General features: G+C 42.5%; 1 protein-coding gene across 1 annotated transcript in view; it reads right to left on the reverse strand.

Annotated features, from left to right (window-relative positions):
* The window catches only part of eif2b3 (eukaryotic translation initiation factor 2B, subunit 3 gamma), a 23030-nt gene extending 7019 nt beyond the window's left edge, over positions 1-16011 (reverse strand). Inside the window, exons 1-10 of the mRNA XM_076021339.1 lie at positions 15866-16011; positions 14807-14972; positions 13462-13619; positions 8985-9144; positions 8649-8760; positions 4325-4414; positions 1985-2127; positions 1669-1859; positions 1046-1108; positions 785-933 (exon numbers count right to left, since the gene is read on the reverse strand). Coding sequence (XP_075877454.1) covers positions 785-933; positions 1046-1108; positions 1669-1859; positions 1985-2127; positions 4325-4414; positions 8649-8760; positions 8985-9144; positions 13462-13619; positions 14807-14954 — 1214 coding nt within the window. The 5' untranslated portion in view covers positions 14955-14972; positions 15866-16011. The remainder of the gene's footprint in view (positions 1-784; positions 934-1045; positions 1109-1668; positions 1860-1984; positions 2128-4324; positions 4415-8648; positions 8761-8984; positions 9145-13461; positions 13620-14806; positions 14973-15865) is intronic.
* Positions 16012-16365: the final 354 nt, after the last annotated feature.

Here is a 16365-nt window from a genome sequence, read left to right on the forward strand (position 1 = left end):
ACCTCCCATCGACAGGGACACAGATACCCGGCCGTTTGTCCGACACACAAACAGAGCGGTGCAATGAATGAAAAACCAGCCATTTCACTCGTGATGAACACCGACATGGGGAGAATTTAGGGCAATGGCAAGATTCCAACGCAGGGAGCAAAATAGGGATTTCAAACACAAGATTGAATTATTTAAGGTATGTCTGCCAACATGTTTGGACCCTGAAATATAATTTTGTTGGGGCCTGCTGGTTTATTTTTGAATGGTACATGCACTCAAGAAAACAATGAATGTAGGACACAAAACTGTCAGGATCCCCAACATAAAGGCGATGTAATTCTAATTCTATGTAATTCTAAAAATAAAGAATATTCAAAATATTTCTTCTATGTGTCTCAGTTTTCTATTGGTTTGGAAGCATGTGATGCTACTACTGCAAACTTAGAGAAAAAAAAATGCTATGCTAGTCACAGAAACATGAATATATGAACACCTTAATAAAATAGCCGTAGAAACTGAATGAAGCAATAAAGACCAAAGAGAAAAAAGAAGTTGAGTTGTTTTCCCCCACTGGGATTGTATTTAGTGAGTATTTAGTTACTAGTTAACTAGAAGGTAAACGACTCATGCAGGGAGATTTTTCTTTCCCCCAGACAAAAATATTTGTGCTGCCTCAAAGTGAAATTCCAATAACCGGTGTTTGCTTGCATTTTGAACTGATATGATTGGCTCCGTGTGTGCGTGCGTGTGTGTGTGTGTGTGTGTGTGTGTGTGTGTGTGTTTGTCCTCTCACCCTTCCTCGATGGTAACCCCGTGCATGATGATGGAGTTGGTGACCTTGACCTTCTCTTTCACAGTTGTGGAGCTGCCGATGGTGGACCTCTTGATGGAAGTCTTGTCAGCCACCTGGCACAGCGCTCCGATGATGCTGTCTGAGCCCATCTGAGGACGGTGGAATCACAACATGAAGGCGTAACATCAAATGAGTGGTGACACATGACAGTGGGGATACGAGGGGAAATGATCCATGCACTCATAAGCACATTATTATCACCTGGCATCGCTCCGATATGACGGCAGATGGGTGGACGGCTGGTTCCTCAAACAGCTTTGGAGCCTTGTAGGTAAAAGAAGAAACATTAAAGTGAAGGAGGGCGGAAGAAAAGATATCATCAAGGGATTAACAAATCAAAAAAGCAATTTGACGCATGATTTTGTACTTGCAATGGCTGACGGCAATCTGGCTTTTCAAGTGGTTTATAAGGTTACAGATGTTTCATAAAGACAATAAAGGTACAATAAACAGTTTTGGGTTGATAGTTTTTCATCACGGGTCAATTGACAAAACAAGCGTTATGTTTTGTTTGAGACATATGATGCAACTAAACAGCTAAAAATTGTGAGCAAAATTACATCAACATCCAATATAATTACAAAAACTCATCATGTTATAATTTTATGACAACAAACCCGACGCGTTAAAACATGAAACTTAGCAAGTGAAAGCACCAGTGTTTCTTTTGTGACAAACAATAGATTAGTGGAGCAAAAAAGAGACTTTTGTAACAGTCTCATTTTTCGCTATTTGATTAAAGGCATCACTGTGCAGTTGTTAAAGATATAATCACAGGCATGAACGAGAAATTACAATCTGGGTTTCTCCTTGATGACACTCACCAGTCGGTTCGCCTCAATGTAGGCGGCTAGGGTGTTGACCCGGTAGCACAGGCCCTCATCCATGACGTGCACGTAGCAGCGGAGCTTCCCGCCGTGGTAGGCCTCGCTCATGTCACCGCGGTGGTCGTTCCAGCACGAGCGCTCCTGGGCCAGCTGGAGGAGAGGCTCGTCTCGTGACGAGATCAGGAGCTCTGAGAGAGACGGACACGGTGGGCGCGGACGCGGCTCCATGACTTCACATGGCACTTACTGGGTATTGCAGATTTTTTTTTTCTTTAAGTAATGCATGAAAACCAAAATGAGAGCAAACACCGACCTTGGTTTGTAGAGCCGTCGCTCTTCTTCAGCTGCTGTTTCTGGTCCTCTGCGTCGTCTTTGGCCGCTTGGCGGTTTGACGTTTTGGAGAACTGCTTCCGCACCAAGTAGGGCACTAACTCGCCACGGATGGATGAGATGTGCCTAGAATGAGAGAAAAGGAAAGCATGAAAAACATTCCCTAGATCTAGGCGCCCGTTTGGTTTGTGTGTGATAAACTGTCAGGTTGTATTTAGCCATTAAAAGATGGTAGTTGAAGAAGAGGGTGACACTACTGTTTCGTCCCAAAACTATTGCTTGTGATTTGAGGCACCACAGAACAAGTGTAGAGCACTTAATGTTTCATTGCTGCAATTCAAGTCTGGCTATTTAATGACATGGCATAAAGGAGACTCATTATGATCCACAACAATGCAAATGAATATCCATCCATCTCTGTCACTCTTTGTAACCAGTTGCAAACAGGGAGTCAGATGATGCTCAAGATGTTTTGGTATATTCCTCAACAAGGCGAAGCAACGCAGCCGACTGTGCGGCTAAAATCAAGATATTTTGCTGCTTTCAAAACCTCTCTGCGCTGCGCTTAACCAGAAGATAACCTCCCGTCTTACTCTCTTCTCTCTCCCCCTGTGTTGTGCTCACAGATCCCCCCACCCATCCCATCCTACTTGCCCTGTTTTGCTTTCTTTTAAAAGGGAGATTAGAATTTCCATGTGAATGACAGGAGAAAAACAACAGTTACTCTGTCCATTGCTCTCCCTTTGCATGAGACAGAGAAAAGGAGGACAGCGGGGAAAAGGAAGAGGGAGGGAAGAGAGTGAGCTCTGAGAAAAAGTGCAAGGAAACGCTCCGAAGACAAATGCCATGACTCATCTGACAACAAGGATGAAACATGGCGGCGGCGGCGGCGGCCGAGGGCTTTGGTGGGGGAGAGAGGAAATTTCTACATTTTCTCTCAACTTTAAAAGCAAATTTCTGTCCAGGGCGAAGAGATGGAAGAAAACACTCCTGTGCGTTGGCCGCTTTGCCGGTGTCAAGTACAAACGCTGAACAGCGAAGCCACATCAATTTAAAAGAGAGCGAAATATGCAAAGCTGTCCAACAACAGAAGCACCTTCAAGTGGAAGCATTTCTGTGAGGAAGCAGAGCACAGAGTTGGCCTGAAATGATGAGCTGCCCTGGTCGACCACAGAAAGGTGCTGACTGTTCCCGGGCAGAGACACTTGTTCTTGCTGGCAGTCTACTGAAGTGCACTCAACATTCCCTCTACTCCAGAGCGCCGTCTTCCAAAGACTTTGGAAAAATGGCTGGAAATGACAAGATCGAAATATTCACGGCGACGGTCGACAGAGCACGCGTGGCGATAATCTGCCGCAGTTTATCAGAAGGTGACGCGCAGCTGAAGTGGCAGCCTTGGTGGTCTCACTTGCGAAAGATAACGAGCATTCCGACATGTACAGCTCACTTTTCATTTCTGGAGCGGTCTCTTTGCTTTTTTTGCCCTGAGCAGTCACAACAGAAGGCTCTTCGGCTAATGACTGTCAAAGTGATTTCCGAACCTCGGCGTCGTCTCACGTTTCTTCATTTCCCGACAATTTTGAAAAGAGATAAGACAGCCAATTAGTCTTTGGGAGGACGAGGCCTTTTATAGCTCCTTGCACGTGAACCTCAGTCTCTGTAGGAGGAGAGTAATGTAATCGTTATTATAATTAGCATAATCTATTTTCATTTTAGCTTCGACATTTAGCTTTCGAACATCTACTGGCAGTGAATGACACTTGAAAGAGACCTATCCACAGTGAATGGGAAATCAAATAGTTTTAAGTGCATCACAGCTGACACTGGAAAGACATGATATCAAGTAGAATAGAAGAAAGCAGAGATCAGCATCTGCAAAACACTTTTTCCAAATCACCAGAAAGTCCTTTAAATGCAAAACCTTCCGACAGGAGTCCACACCATCCTTCCATTCCTTGCGCTCTCACTGTGTATCACGGGTGGCTGGACTTGCTTTTCTTGAGAGGCTAAAGGCCTAACAGCCTGCCACGGTGGCACATAGTAAAACAAATTAACACCTCGCTAGAATGCCCGGCTAACGGGGTCCTTTCAAAGCCTCGCACGCCACGTCACCGGGTTTAACACTTGCTACACACTAAGCAGCCAAAGTGGACGTGTGACCGGGTCCATGTCAGGCGAGGACGGAGGGACGTACTGGAAAGCCACGCCCATCGCACCGCTGACGCCAATTAACAGCTTTGACGCCACGTCTGAGAAGCTGGGGAAGCCCTGGGTGTCGGTTAAGAGTTAGGCTGTTTTTTTTTTCCTCAGGTGATGAACCCACTTGTTGTCAACGAGGAAATCCACCACGGCTTTTTTCAGACAGTAGAGATGAGCGTCCACAAGGCCTGTCTTGATGTGCATCCTGGGATGTCTGCAGGTGAGAGAAGATGGAAAATAGTTATTTGTAAAAACACACTCTTCTTTTTGATACCCCATTCAGACATGCATTAAAAAAAGTAATCTTGGAACATTTCATATGAAGACATCGGACGATGCAGCAGAATTTCTTGACAATATTCACTCTTGGAGCGAATGCGGGACGCCGCTGCGACAAGCGTCTGAACCCAGGCTGCTTCTTTTTGGAGAACCACAGCCTTTGATTCTTTTCATCACCTGCTGTTTGCTGCTCGTTTGCAGAGACCCCTTTTCATTTTCCACCACAAAGACGGGAACACGGGATGAAAACCAGACACAGACATGGGTCTACATCAAAGTCGCAAAGTCGATTCCTGTCTACTGTCCTCTGTCAGCTATCACAGATGTCGCCCCACTTAGCTGCTGCCCTGAGACACATTTATGTCCAGTCGGCGGTGGTCTGGTGCACGCACGCATTTGCCCAGCGCGAGCCAAAGAAAACCACTGCATCCTCTGGCTTCTAATGAAGACATCCAGCTTCACCTATTCACCCCCCGACCACCATGAACCCCATCTTCATCTGCCCTTCAATCATTACATAATAAAAACTGCAGGGTGCGTTGTTCCCTAAATGGGACCACGCTGGTGCCTCTCGACTCCGACTCCAGTTTATCACAAGCATTTTCCATGACCACAAACCAGTTTATACAGAGGGATGCTGCAGTCATTTAGATTATGACATGAAAACAAACTAAGATAAAAAGAGTAAAGAAAAATATTCCTATTTGCATGGTTTGATAATTTGGCCTGGAAACACCCACAGACTTACACACACCCACTGGCTTGTCCTCTGTTACATCTTACATGCGGTCAATGTGTATAGGACATTATTAAGTTACAAAAGCACTCGGAGAGCACGGAAAAGAAGGAAAAGAAATAGAAAAATAAAAACCTGGCTATTGTTTGAGTTGCTGTAAAGATCCGGTTAATACCAGCCAGAGTTAAGACAGTACGGATACTGCAGCAACAGTCTATAAAAACCCTATCATGCAAGTTTTGTTTTTTTTTTTAAAGAAAATGAATGCACAAATTAATAGGTAAAAGGATAAAAAGCGGCAAATGCATCCTTTCACATTATTAATTACTGATAATATTGTAAAAGTGAACAGCTTTATTCTTTTCAATGCAAGATTTAAAAGATTCCACAATGAAAAATTGACTTTCAAATAAAGTCTCTTGGTTTAAAGAAAAAGTAAACAAAAACAATTTACATTCAACCCTTCATAGACAGAAGTTAACACAAATTAATTCTAACCAGGGTATGAAAACTAGATAGCAGATAGTGAAAATGAACACGAAAACCTCTGCATGGTAAACGTCTCCCTCACGGCCTCTCCATCCAGCCATTATCAGCATGGCTGCAGTCCCACCGCTGTAACGCAGTGGGGATTGCTTGGGTCACACGTGTTTTACCACCAGATGCGGAAGCTCATAAATCAGACTGTGCCTCTCACTGTATGGGCTATTTCATTCAACAGCATAAAAACATGTGTGCGCACACAGACACGGTCCGTGGGTGTTTCCTAAAATGTATTTATTCATGAAACGTGGCCCAGGTGCCTAAGCAGGCACTAGTTTACAGGAACACCCAGTGTGTGACGTCGTTGCTTGGTATGCGCAGGTGGGCAGGAGAGACCACGCAACAGGTGAGTGGCGGGGCGACGGCCTGACGCAAGTGCGCTGCTCTTGTCATTGACTGGATGTGAACAGCTGACATAGTAACACACACTGAGACGGTAGAAGTATGAAACTAATAAATCTAAAAAGAAAAAAATATTTGAGTTTGAAAAAATGCGATCATCAACCAGACATCGGGACGTTCTTGCGTTTCAGATGATGTTTAGCAGAACACTCTCTCGTGCTTTGATCCAGAAATAAAATATGATCTAACAGAAGACCGTTTTATGTCACATGATGTCACTTGTGACAAAAACCTAAAACACATGTACACATTTAATACTCAAATTTGTCCGTAATACATAAATTCAAGAAGCTGAAAGCTAGCAAACTGGCACCAGACATAAAAAAGGCCCAAAAGTTAAAATATGAATACAGACATATGACAAATACAAAACACAGCAAAACGAAACAAACAAAAACACAGTTTCCAGGCAGTTCAATGGTTAAAGTGTTCTACCACTATGGTAATGCTGGTTGTTTTGATCTCTAACGGGCAAATCCTTCACAGAAAGGATGAAACGCTGGCATTCTTCACCATGTGATTTCTGGTTCGTGCAACTGCTGTGCAGCTCCGTAAGAAGGGGCTGAGGGATTTAGTGCCTCTGCCGGCAAACGATGATTCAACACGTATTAATTGCCGCCTGCTCACGTCCCCGGTGGGGAAGAGATCGCTCAGACAAACGCAAACATGAGGCATCGGGTCTTTAGTTCCGCAGTGAACTCTGTGACTCAGATGCTGCAGACTGAGATTTAAGACCCTCATTAGTCAGCTTTCCACAATGCAGCCAACATTACCGGAGAGCTCGTGTCTCATTTACCTTGAAACACAGTGTGTGGTTCCCTTAATGCAATAATTGATGCTTCTGTTGCTGCGTTAAATGGGGACGGGTGAAGCGGTGGTGTTGTATGGGTGAATTTGAGCAGGTTCCTTTTCAAACATTCTCATATCATGCATGGGAAGAGACTAAGACTGAGGATATGTATTTGTCTCTATGTGTGTGTGTGTGTGTGTGTGTGTGTGTGTGCATACATATATATATTGAATAGTATATAAACAAATGAATGTGTACAAACACAGTAGAAAGATGTGTTTCCTTCACTTTGCGTATGATATGCTGTGATGAGGTGAAGCCAACTATGCTGATCAGAACCATCTAGAACCAGAACCACCTAGAACAGAGCTGGGCAAACTTTCTGTCCGATGGGGCCACAATGGGTTCTAAAGTTTGACAGAGGGGCCGGAGCAGGAGCAGATGGATGGAGTGTTTTGGTGAGCTCTCATGGGATATGTAGAAAACATCACTTGCTTTAATGTCAATTGAAAATGAACGAAAGCAAAGTTACAACAAAATATGTGTCTTTGAAGCTGCCATAGTATTCAGCTCTTTATTGAAATCTCTTAAAACACTTTTAAAAAAATGGATGAACTACAGCTATTTTATGACTTACTTACTATTAATAGAATTTCTTCAAGTTAAGCGGGCCGAATTAAAAAGCGTAACGGGCCACATATGGCCCCCGGGCCGTAGTTTGCCCATGCCTGATCTAGAAGGAACCAAAATAAGGCAAGACCTCCACTTCTGGACACCTTACAAGCACAAGAACATCTCTGAAAAACTGGTCCGGTTTTCTGGCACGTGGTACCGACAAACATAAACCTTCTGAATCCGTCAACAAGTTGTTGTCATATTTAGCTCACACTGTGACTCGTGAGCTTTGTCCTTCTCCTCAAGGCTATTTATGTATTGCCTTGTATGTATGAGACAGAAGAATGGTTGTGTACCAGAATCTCAGAAAGAGTAAATATATCTCTCCGTGTGTGGCTGAGGATTCCCCTGTGCAGCGCTGCGTGCAAGCAGCTGCTCCGTCTCCCCTCTTATTGGTCAGAATTTACAAGTGGCTTTGGCTCCGTGAAGTATTTACGAGCCCCCAAAACACCCGCTCTCACACATACGTGCATTTTAGGACTCAGAAACCAAAACCTACCTAGAGTGCTCTTCCTGTAACAAAAATCCCACACGCCGCCACAGAATCTAAAACATGAGACTCAAGATGTCTGCGCCCCTAACAAGGTAGTCTATGCAAAACAGCAGCAGTTCTGTCAGTCACGCATCTCAAAGTTCCTATTCGATTCAGAACCAAGCCTTGCATTATTAATCACAAATACAATTTTTTTTTACATTACAACAGAAAAACAGCACATTAACCTCTTTGTGACATCACAAGGGGATACATATGTAACTTTGTACATACATTCTGAGAGGTGGAATTTAGGTGGAGTTTACATTGCTGGATAGTTCACTGCATTATTCTCATAAGACGTCAGAAAGCTACATTTTACATGATATGAAAAATTGAAATGCAGGTTTTCACATCAGGAATATTGAAAAAAAAAAAAAAAAAAAAAAAATAGATGCTTAAGAGGCTAAACTGTATGTTGTAGACTAATTTATCCAATTCCAACCTAACTACCTTTAAAAGAAATGCCTTCAGGAATATAAAAGACTTACTTCCTCATGATAGAATTCCTTATTGACAGTCCATCCTCCAGATCAGCCTCATTGGCCATGAACAGCAGCCTCTCCCCCGACTGATCCACTCCCACAAAGTCTCTCTGCTCAGCTGGTGAAAAAAAAAAAATCAATCAATCAATACATCAATAGACAATGCTTGTCACACAAGGTCATTAGGCTGTGTTTAAATCTACACTTTATCAAGGCTGAACAGTTTATTGCAACTGAATTCCAATTAAAAAAAGAAATATATTAACTCATCATACACATATTCCAATCAATCTAAATATCTTTCACACAACAGCTCATGTTCAATCAGTGTTTTCCAGTCACCTGTCTTCTTCTTGCCCTTCTGGCCCGGGACCGTCTCTGTGAACTCGTGGGCTTTGCTCATTAGCATGGCCATGGTTGCATTGTGGGCCCTGAACAGGTCGACCACCTCATGAAGGGCCACGTCTGTTATGAGGTCACAACTCACCACCAACACGTCCGTCTGAAGAAAACAGAGGAAAAACAGATGAAAATATTACCACCACCATTCCACGCCTGCTGCGGTGTGCAAACATGTTTTCCTTTCTGAAGTGGGACTGTACTTTAAAAGATTCCAAGGAATAACTGTATAATGAATCAGGATTTTGAGAGAGACAAATAGTAAACAGGGGAAAATATAAAGTCTAATCAGGGACCAGTTTTCAAAGTCTGTACAAAATAGTAACTGACAGGTAGAATTTTGAATTCTGAAGTTGAAATGAGGATGGAGCTGCAAAAACTTGTGATTGACGCATGTTTTTGAAAATGTATTTTCCACTTCATGTATTATACATTAGTAAAAGGACCATTAAAGTACAGCTACGGATGTAGTGATATACTTCCAATCTGTATAAATGATTACGTCTTTCCAAATAACGATAATAATTATCCTTCTGTGGATTTTTTTATGCCATTTCTAAAACAAAAAAAATGTCAAAATACACTCATATTATTTGTAAACAAAAAAAAAACAACTTAGAATTTACAGCAGGAACTGAAACTCCTCTGTTGCTAATACTACATAAAACAATAGCTGCTTGATTTTGTCCATTAATACAGTGGGTCTCCCACAGGCAGATTTTCTTACTGTTCCACCGACGACAGGGAACAAAAATACCACATCAGTCATTCTAATTGACTTCTTCTGGCCTTCATATGTGTGTGTGTGTGTGTGTGTTTATGCGATGCTGCGCCCCCCCATTTGTGAGCCGTATCCATCTGTCTGTCCTGCGATGAAGGCTGTCAGCATAGGAACTAATCCCACCATTAGTACCAGCCATCTCAGTGACAGAGGCATCTTTACTCTGACTGAGGCGAAGGGTTCAGGGGGACCGAGAGATAAAAAAGCAGAGAGGGAAAGAAAAGCTTACACATAAAAATGGAAGAGAAAAAAAAATACCAGGGGAAAAGAGGGAAGAATCTTTATTTATAAGCTTTACAAAATCTGAGTTGATCCTGTTGACAAATTCAATTTGTTACATTCTATTCTGAGTACCATGACATTCTGAGTAACTTGTATGTGCTCCATATTTCAATGTTTCGGAGCCAAACTTCTGTGTACGTGGCAGCGTTTTGTTAAGAGCGCTCGTATCAGTGAGGTCAGGGGTGGCGGAGCCGACCTGGGGGTAACTCCCGGCATAACCTGGACTGGACGGGGCGACAGGAAGCAGCTGCGTCAGAGCAGGCGGTGTCTGCAGGGGATCTACTGACACCAGGGCGACTCGGAGACCTTTTCAACTCGTCTCTGCCTGTATCGCACGCCCGGCCAGCTCGCGCACATGTGCGAGAGGCAGAACACACAAGTATGCACGCATGCACTCACACACAGAGCGGGAGTGCAGGAGAGGGAGGAAAAAAAAAACAATTGCCACACAGACACACAATCAGGCGACAGCAGAGTGGAGTCAGCTGGAGAGAGGCAGACACTTTGACCTTTCAACAGCCAGGATCTCTGGACGGGTCAGGACCACACACACACACACACACACACACACACACACACACACACACACACACACACACACACACACACACACACACACACACACACACACACACACACACACGAAAAGGAAGCCGGTGAGATTAATTCTGAGCCATCACCCTATTATGGCCCCTATTAGAGCTATACGATGACACGCGTTTAAAAATAATCTGGGCCACTTTAAGGAGCTGCAGCCAAACTAAAAACCAAATGAAAACTGTTTGTCACTGTGATTATTATAGTTTAACTTCTTGAAAAATAAGTATTTATAGTCCAACAGAATACAATGCTTTAGTGTCTAGCATTTTACCAGGCAGCAAAGCTGCTCATCCCTGACAGTGCAAGCAAAAGCAAACACACTAAATGAGTCCACAATGCAAAAAAAAGTTCCTGAGCAATAAAAGTAATAAAAACACTTTAGAATCTCTTGGTGTGCTTTTCCAATGTAAGAGTAAAAGCTTTAAAAACTATGACTGTTCGCCTTTAATTGCGTTCAGAGTTTGGATTTTTCTCCCTGCCACCCTGAGTGCAGCAGGAAGCAGATATAGAAGATGGGTGGATGGATGCATTTTTTCAAATGATAAAGGTAATTCAGTGTAAGCAGGTTTGCAGACATACCAAAAAGTTAACTAATCTAAAACTTAAATATAACAGGAACGGCCACTAAAGGCTGAAAATCTGTGCAGGACTGTCATCTGTCCACGGTTACAAGTTTTAGTTTTGCAACGTCCTGGAAAAATACTCATTGCATCACTCGCAAACTAAAAGCTCTTTGCTTCATCCCTCAGTCCTCCCTCTCGGCACCTTTTCTCTGAAGCCTTACAAGCTGAATAACACATGTGGACTACAAGTTGAACCTTTGACTCAGCAGCCCAGATGTATAGACAGCCTGCATGCACTCGTTCTGCCAGGTGATTTAAGCCAAAACCATAATAAAAAACGTCAAAGAGGGATTATGCGTACAATGCAAAAAGTGCACGCTAAGTAGCCCTTTCACTGGTTTGGCTCCTTGTGAAAGAGTCGAGTCATAATCAGGCATATCCCTCCACTTTTGTGCATGCATGCTTTTTGAAGAGTGAACAAAATAAAATATGCTGCTTGTAATCTCTCTTTTCAATAAGCAAGAGGAATGAAGCAGAATACACCGATTCCTGTAAGCAGTTTAACAGGTTACACCAAATCTCCTCATAGGGGGCTGTTTGTTTGCGCAAAGAGATGAGTGAGCGTCCATACTGTCATTGTGCATCAGTTAGACAGAGTGATTTTTGTGCCGGGAGTTGGCTGGCCGTAGTTGCGCTCCTTCACTCATCACCACTAGAGCGTGCGAGAGTGCGCAACTCAATTCATTTAATCTTGCGGGCAGCTCAAAGGATTAGGACATCTACTCTTGTCAATGGCAGCATGCTGCAGCAAGTCATGTTTATGCGTGTATGCATGTGTTTGAAATCTCTCCAGCAGAGAGAACAATAGGGAATTTATATCGACCCATTCAAACATTGCGGGGAAAAACAAACAACATGTTGGCGTTCCACACTGCTGTCAGTATATATAGTTGAGAGGAATAGAAGAAGCTCAAATGGAAGTGTGTTTGTGTCGTATGGTGTACAAAAAAAGGAGTAATTAAATAACTGAGGTTGGAAACAGGCAAACTGGTAAAAAAAAATAATACAAAACTTCAAGAGTTGTTGCTGCTTTCTATGTCAATATTATTGTCTGGTGTTGACCTAACATTATTTTACAGTCTTCAATCATTCCTTAATCCTTATATTTGAACTTTAAAAGTAGAGCACTCTTTTACAATGAGTACATTTCTGACTCTTGCACACACCTGGAGAAGAAAGAAAAAGAGATACGAAAAAACATTTTTCTATTCTAATCACAAAACATAACAATAATTGTATGAATAAAGTATCATGATTCTTAAGTTATGTTAGTGTTCTAGTCAATCAACACTATGCAATCTTTCAAAGTCAAACAATCACAGAGACACTCTGTTTCACAAAAACACAAGACATTTTGATGGACGTGAACTTTCATATAAACATATCTCAATGGTTGCGGGAGGTCAGCCATAACTGTGACATATATGCAGTGATGACATGCACCCTGATATGCACAAACACAAACGCTGCACAGATGTCCAAGGCTGTTGGAGGAGAACGGACGCTGTGCCGGGTGAACTGGCAGCGCAGGGGAGTTCGAGTTTAAAGCGTGACCTCATGTGTTTAGATAGAGCCGCGTGAGGGGAGGATGGTGGGAGAGGTGTGCGGGGCAGCAACAGCTACGGGATATTGGGGTTGTAGGGTCGCGGATACCAAGTCGACGTGTGTGAGTGTACGGGGCTGATCAGGCTCGTGTGTAGATCTAAATAGTGAAATGAGGCAACTGGAGCCAGCCGAGGCCATTGGTGGGAGGGAACGGGGTGCATCAGTGGTCACCCTATAGTACAGACACAACACCCCCCTAAACCGCCACTATTACCATTGTTTTTCTCTCTCTTTGGCTTAACAATCTGCTCTTTGAGGTTGGCGTTACACAAGAAAATTGGCCACTGGCAGCATTTCATACTGACCAACTTTTCATTTTAGATTTACACAGAACTACAGGCGACATTTTGGAAATAATGACTGAAAACACAATTGTGAGATGACTGTGTTACCATTGTTTGAAGTTGTATGAAAAAAAAAAAAAAAGAAGTCATTTGGTGAAGAAAGGTGGCAGGCAGTGCAAATTCTGGCAGGTAGATTATCATAAAATCGTGGTCATTATTGCCAACACACACACACATGCACGCACCTTGATCTTCCGCTGGATGTGTCTGAGAGCGTCGGCAGTGCCCATGTCTCCGTCTTCTTGGTCACTGACCACATCCAGTTTCAGCTTCAAGTCCGACTTCATTTTGGGGTCTGTGCTCATCATCTTATGGACTTCTTTGGTTGTGATCACGATCACCTCTGACAATATGGAACACATTTTTTTTTTTTTCAGATATCGCGTGCAATAAGACAAATATGGGATGAAAACTCACTGCAGTTATATTCTGTTTTCTCAAAGTGCCATTTCAAAATCAAATGACTAAATAAGGTTATCAGGACATTTTAAAGTGGACATTTTTCAATTCTTGCTCACAAAGAAAGTGAAATAATTCTTTCCCTGTTTTTATGACATACACTCGTTCTTAAATTTAGCTGTTACAATTCTTTTAATTAACACAGTAATAACAGTGCTAGACCACTTTATTAATCTGGTACATGGCACAGTCCATCTGCTTTATTTAGCCTGGTCTGCATTAAATGTTCTCCACTGGGCATTTGTTCACACTAGCAGTGTCTGGCTAGTAAAACCAAATTGCAGGGCTTTGGCTAGCCGGCCGCACACTGTAAACCTCTGACCACACAGGATGATTATGTATAGAAAGCTAGTTTTATTCAAGCAAGTGAGGACTGACAGGCTTTTATAACAAACAGCCCTGTTTACTAGCAAGAACTGCCAAGTGCAACAAATTTCTTTATGGACCCAGTGTTTCTAAACCCAGACCCACTTCAGGCACAGCCGGACCCATAATTCACTCGGCAAATGCATTCACATTGCATATGGGTCTGGCACCGAATCCCTCACGCCATGGTTTGCAGGACCAAAGTTATACTGACTAATTGCAGTTGCGTATCTTGTGTGGGAGGGGCTTAAACATAATCTAGGCTGGTTGCCTGCTGATATCGTTGCTCCGTTACTCTGACTGGCTGCATGTGCATTGGCAGTTTGTTGTTTCCACTTTGAATTGTGACATTACCCGGCAGCGTCAAATTACAGCACAACTAGCAAAGATCTGGAGCGTAAAAGCCGTTGTGACAACTGATGGTAGCGGAGGAAGTTGAAGAACAAAACAATACATGCAATTCAAGTGCTCATACTGTGTTGCTGAGTTGTTTTGTTGCTGTTTTGGCACTACAAGCTGCAGAAGAGTGAAGAGATTTTTGCAAAACGTGGGGCCTTTGCATTGTACGCGTCCCTCAATATATTGCAGGTTGCATCATACAGAGTGCTGGTAGTTAGGTGAGTGCCATCCTATATTGAAAGTGTCATGAGGAGCAGGTGCTGTTAGTTGTGGCATTAGTTTATCAAAGAAAAATCCACGTCGCACCTTCAAAGCCCACCCTCTCCAGCAGGTTCAGCGGGTACCACATGAGGGGTCGGTTGCCGACAGGAAGCATGGCTTTGGGAGTGTTGTATGTCAGATCCGTCATACGGGAACCCCCACCAGCTGCCATCAACACCGCCTGCAGTTCCATGATGTCTCCTGGTAATGGCTATGAGAAGAAGAAACATTTCTAATAGCTGATCACAACTCATGATATTAAATAAAATTGTTTTCATGTTTTAATTAGAGCAAAGTAGAAGGGATTGTGGGAAAAACATCCCAGGAAGAATTTAATGAGTTCGATTTTGCTTGTCTCATCTGAATTACTTTGTTTGAATGATGATACAAGTTCACAGTAAAACAATAACAACAAGGAGCCATCACAAACAGACATTAAGGCACACACACTCAGATTCTTAAAGAATAACATTACTATTATTATTATTATTATTATTACACCCCAATATTTCACTTTCATTAATTATTTCAGTTTTCAATATGTATGATGGAAAGTATTTTAGTAACATCTTTTAAATAAAGCTAACAGTAATGTTACGCTTTAATTATAACAATATCCTTCAGCTCTTTAAAAATAATAAACCTGTATAACTTATTCGCGTTCATTGTTTTCTCATTTTCCATTTATCGAGCCCCCCCCCCACAATATGTTATATCTACAATGTTGAGATGAAGGAAATGTCATTGTTGCTGGAGTAATATGAGCAGAGTCCACTTCAACGTTCGGGTACATCTCTTCGTGTCCACTATCACCATCACTTCTGTCTGTGCGTCAGTTTTGCAACTTGCACGTGTAGGACCCACACAAATAGAATGGACACCATATATGCGACCAAAATAAATGTAAAATAAACGGACGTGCTATGACATTACAGCAGAACTATACAAATATGTATAAATGGCAACTTATTCTCAACATATAAATGTAAACAAATAAACAGGCATGTCGTTCGCATAGCTCTTATGTACGAGTCCTTCACACTAAATTAATTAGAGAAAATGTCTTGCTGACTTTAGTCAACAGATGTTTGAGTTTTAACGTACCTGTCAGCGATCCCAATTTATTCACAGCTGCTTAAAATGACAGCAGCACCGTCAGCGCATGCAGTTGGGTTACTGTCGTTAGCACTCAGCTAACCATTTAGCAAACAGCGGAAAACGAAATCGGGGCTTTAGTCAAATTTCACACTGAACTGAACATGTCCTCTGCTAAGAAAATTCACAAACGGGACGACAGATGGAAAAGAAGTCGAACAACTTGATAAGTATTTCACAGAGTGCCTGTAGAAGAAGCTAAGGGTTAGCAGAGTAGGATGACAGTTGTGTGCGCCTGCTAAAACCGCCCGGGTAGGAAATCGGTTCCGCCATGGAGTGGTTCCCGATGCATTAAAGTGTCTGGTTTGAACTTTAATTAAAACAGTTGCGATGCAGATACGTGTATACAGTATATAGTAATATAACCTACGAAAGTGAATTGTTATTATTTGTATATTATTTTTCAATTTTCAGATATTGCATATTTCAAATATGCAATATATGCAATA

The sequence above is a fragment of the Nelusetta ayraudi genome, unplaced genomic scaffold, assembly GCF_046127955.1.
Source record: "Nelusetta ayraudi isolate G7.1 ecotype Tasmania unplaced genomic scaffold, CSIRO-AGI_Nayr_v1 ptg000011l, whole genome shotgun sequence".
NCBI lineage: Eukaryota > Metazoa > Chordata > Actinopteri > Tetraodontiformes > Monacanthidae > Nelusetta > Nelusetta ayraudi.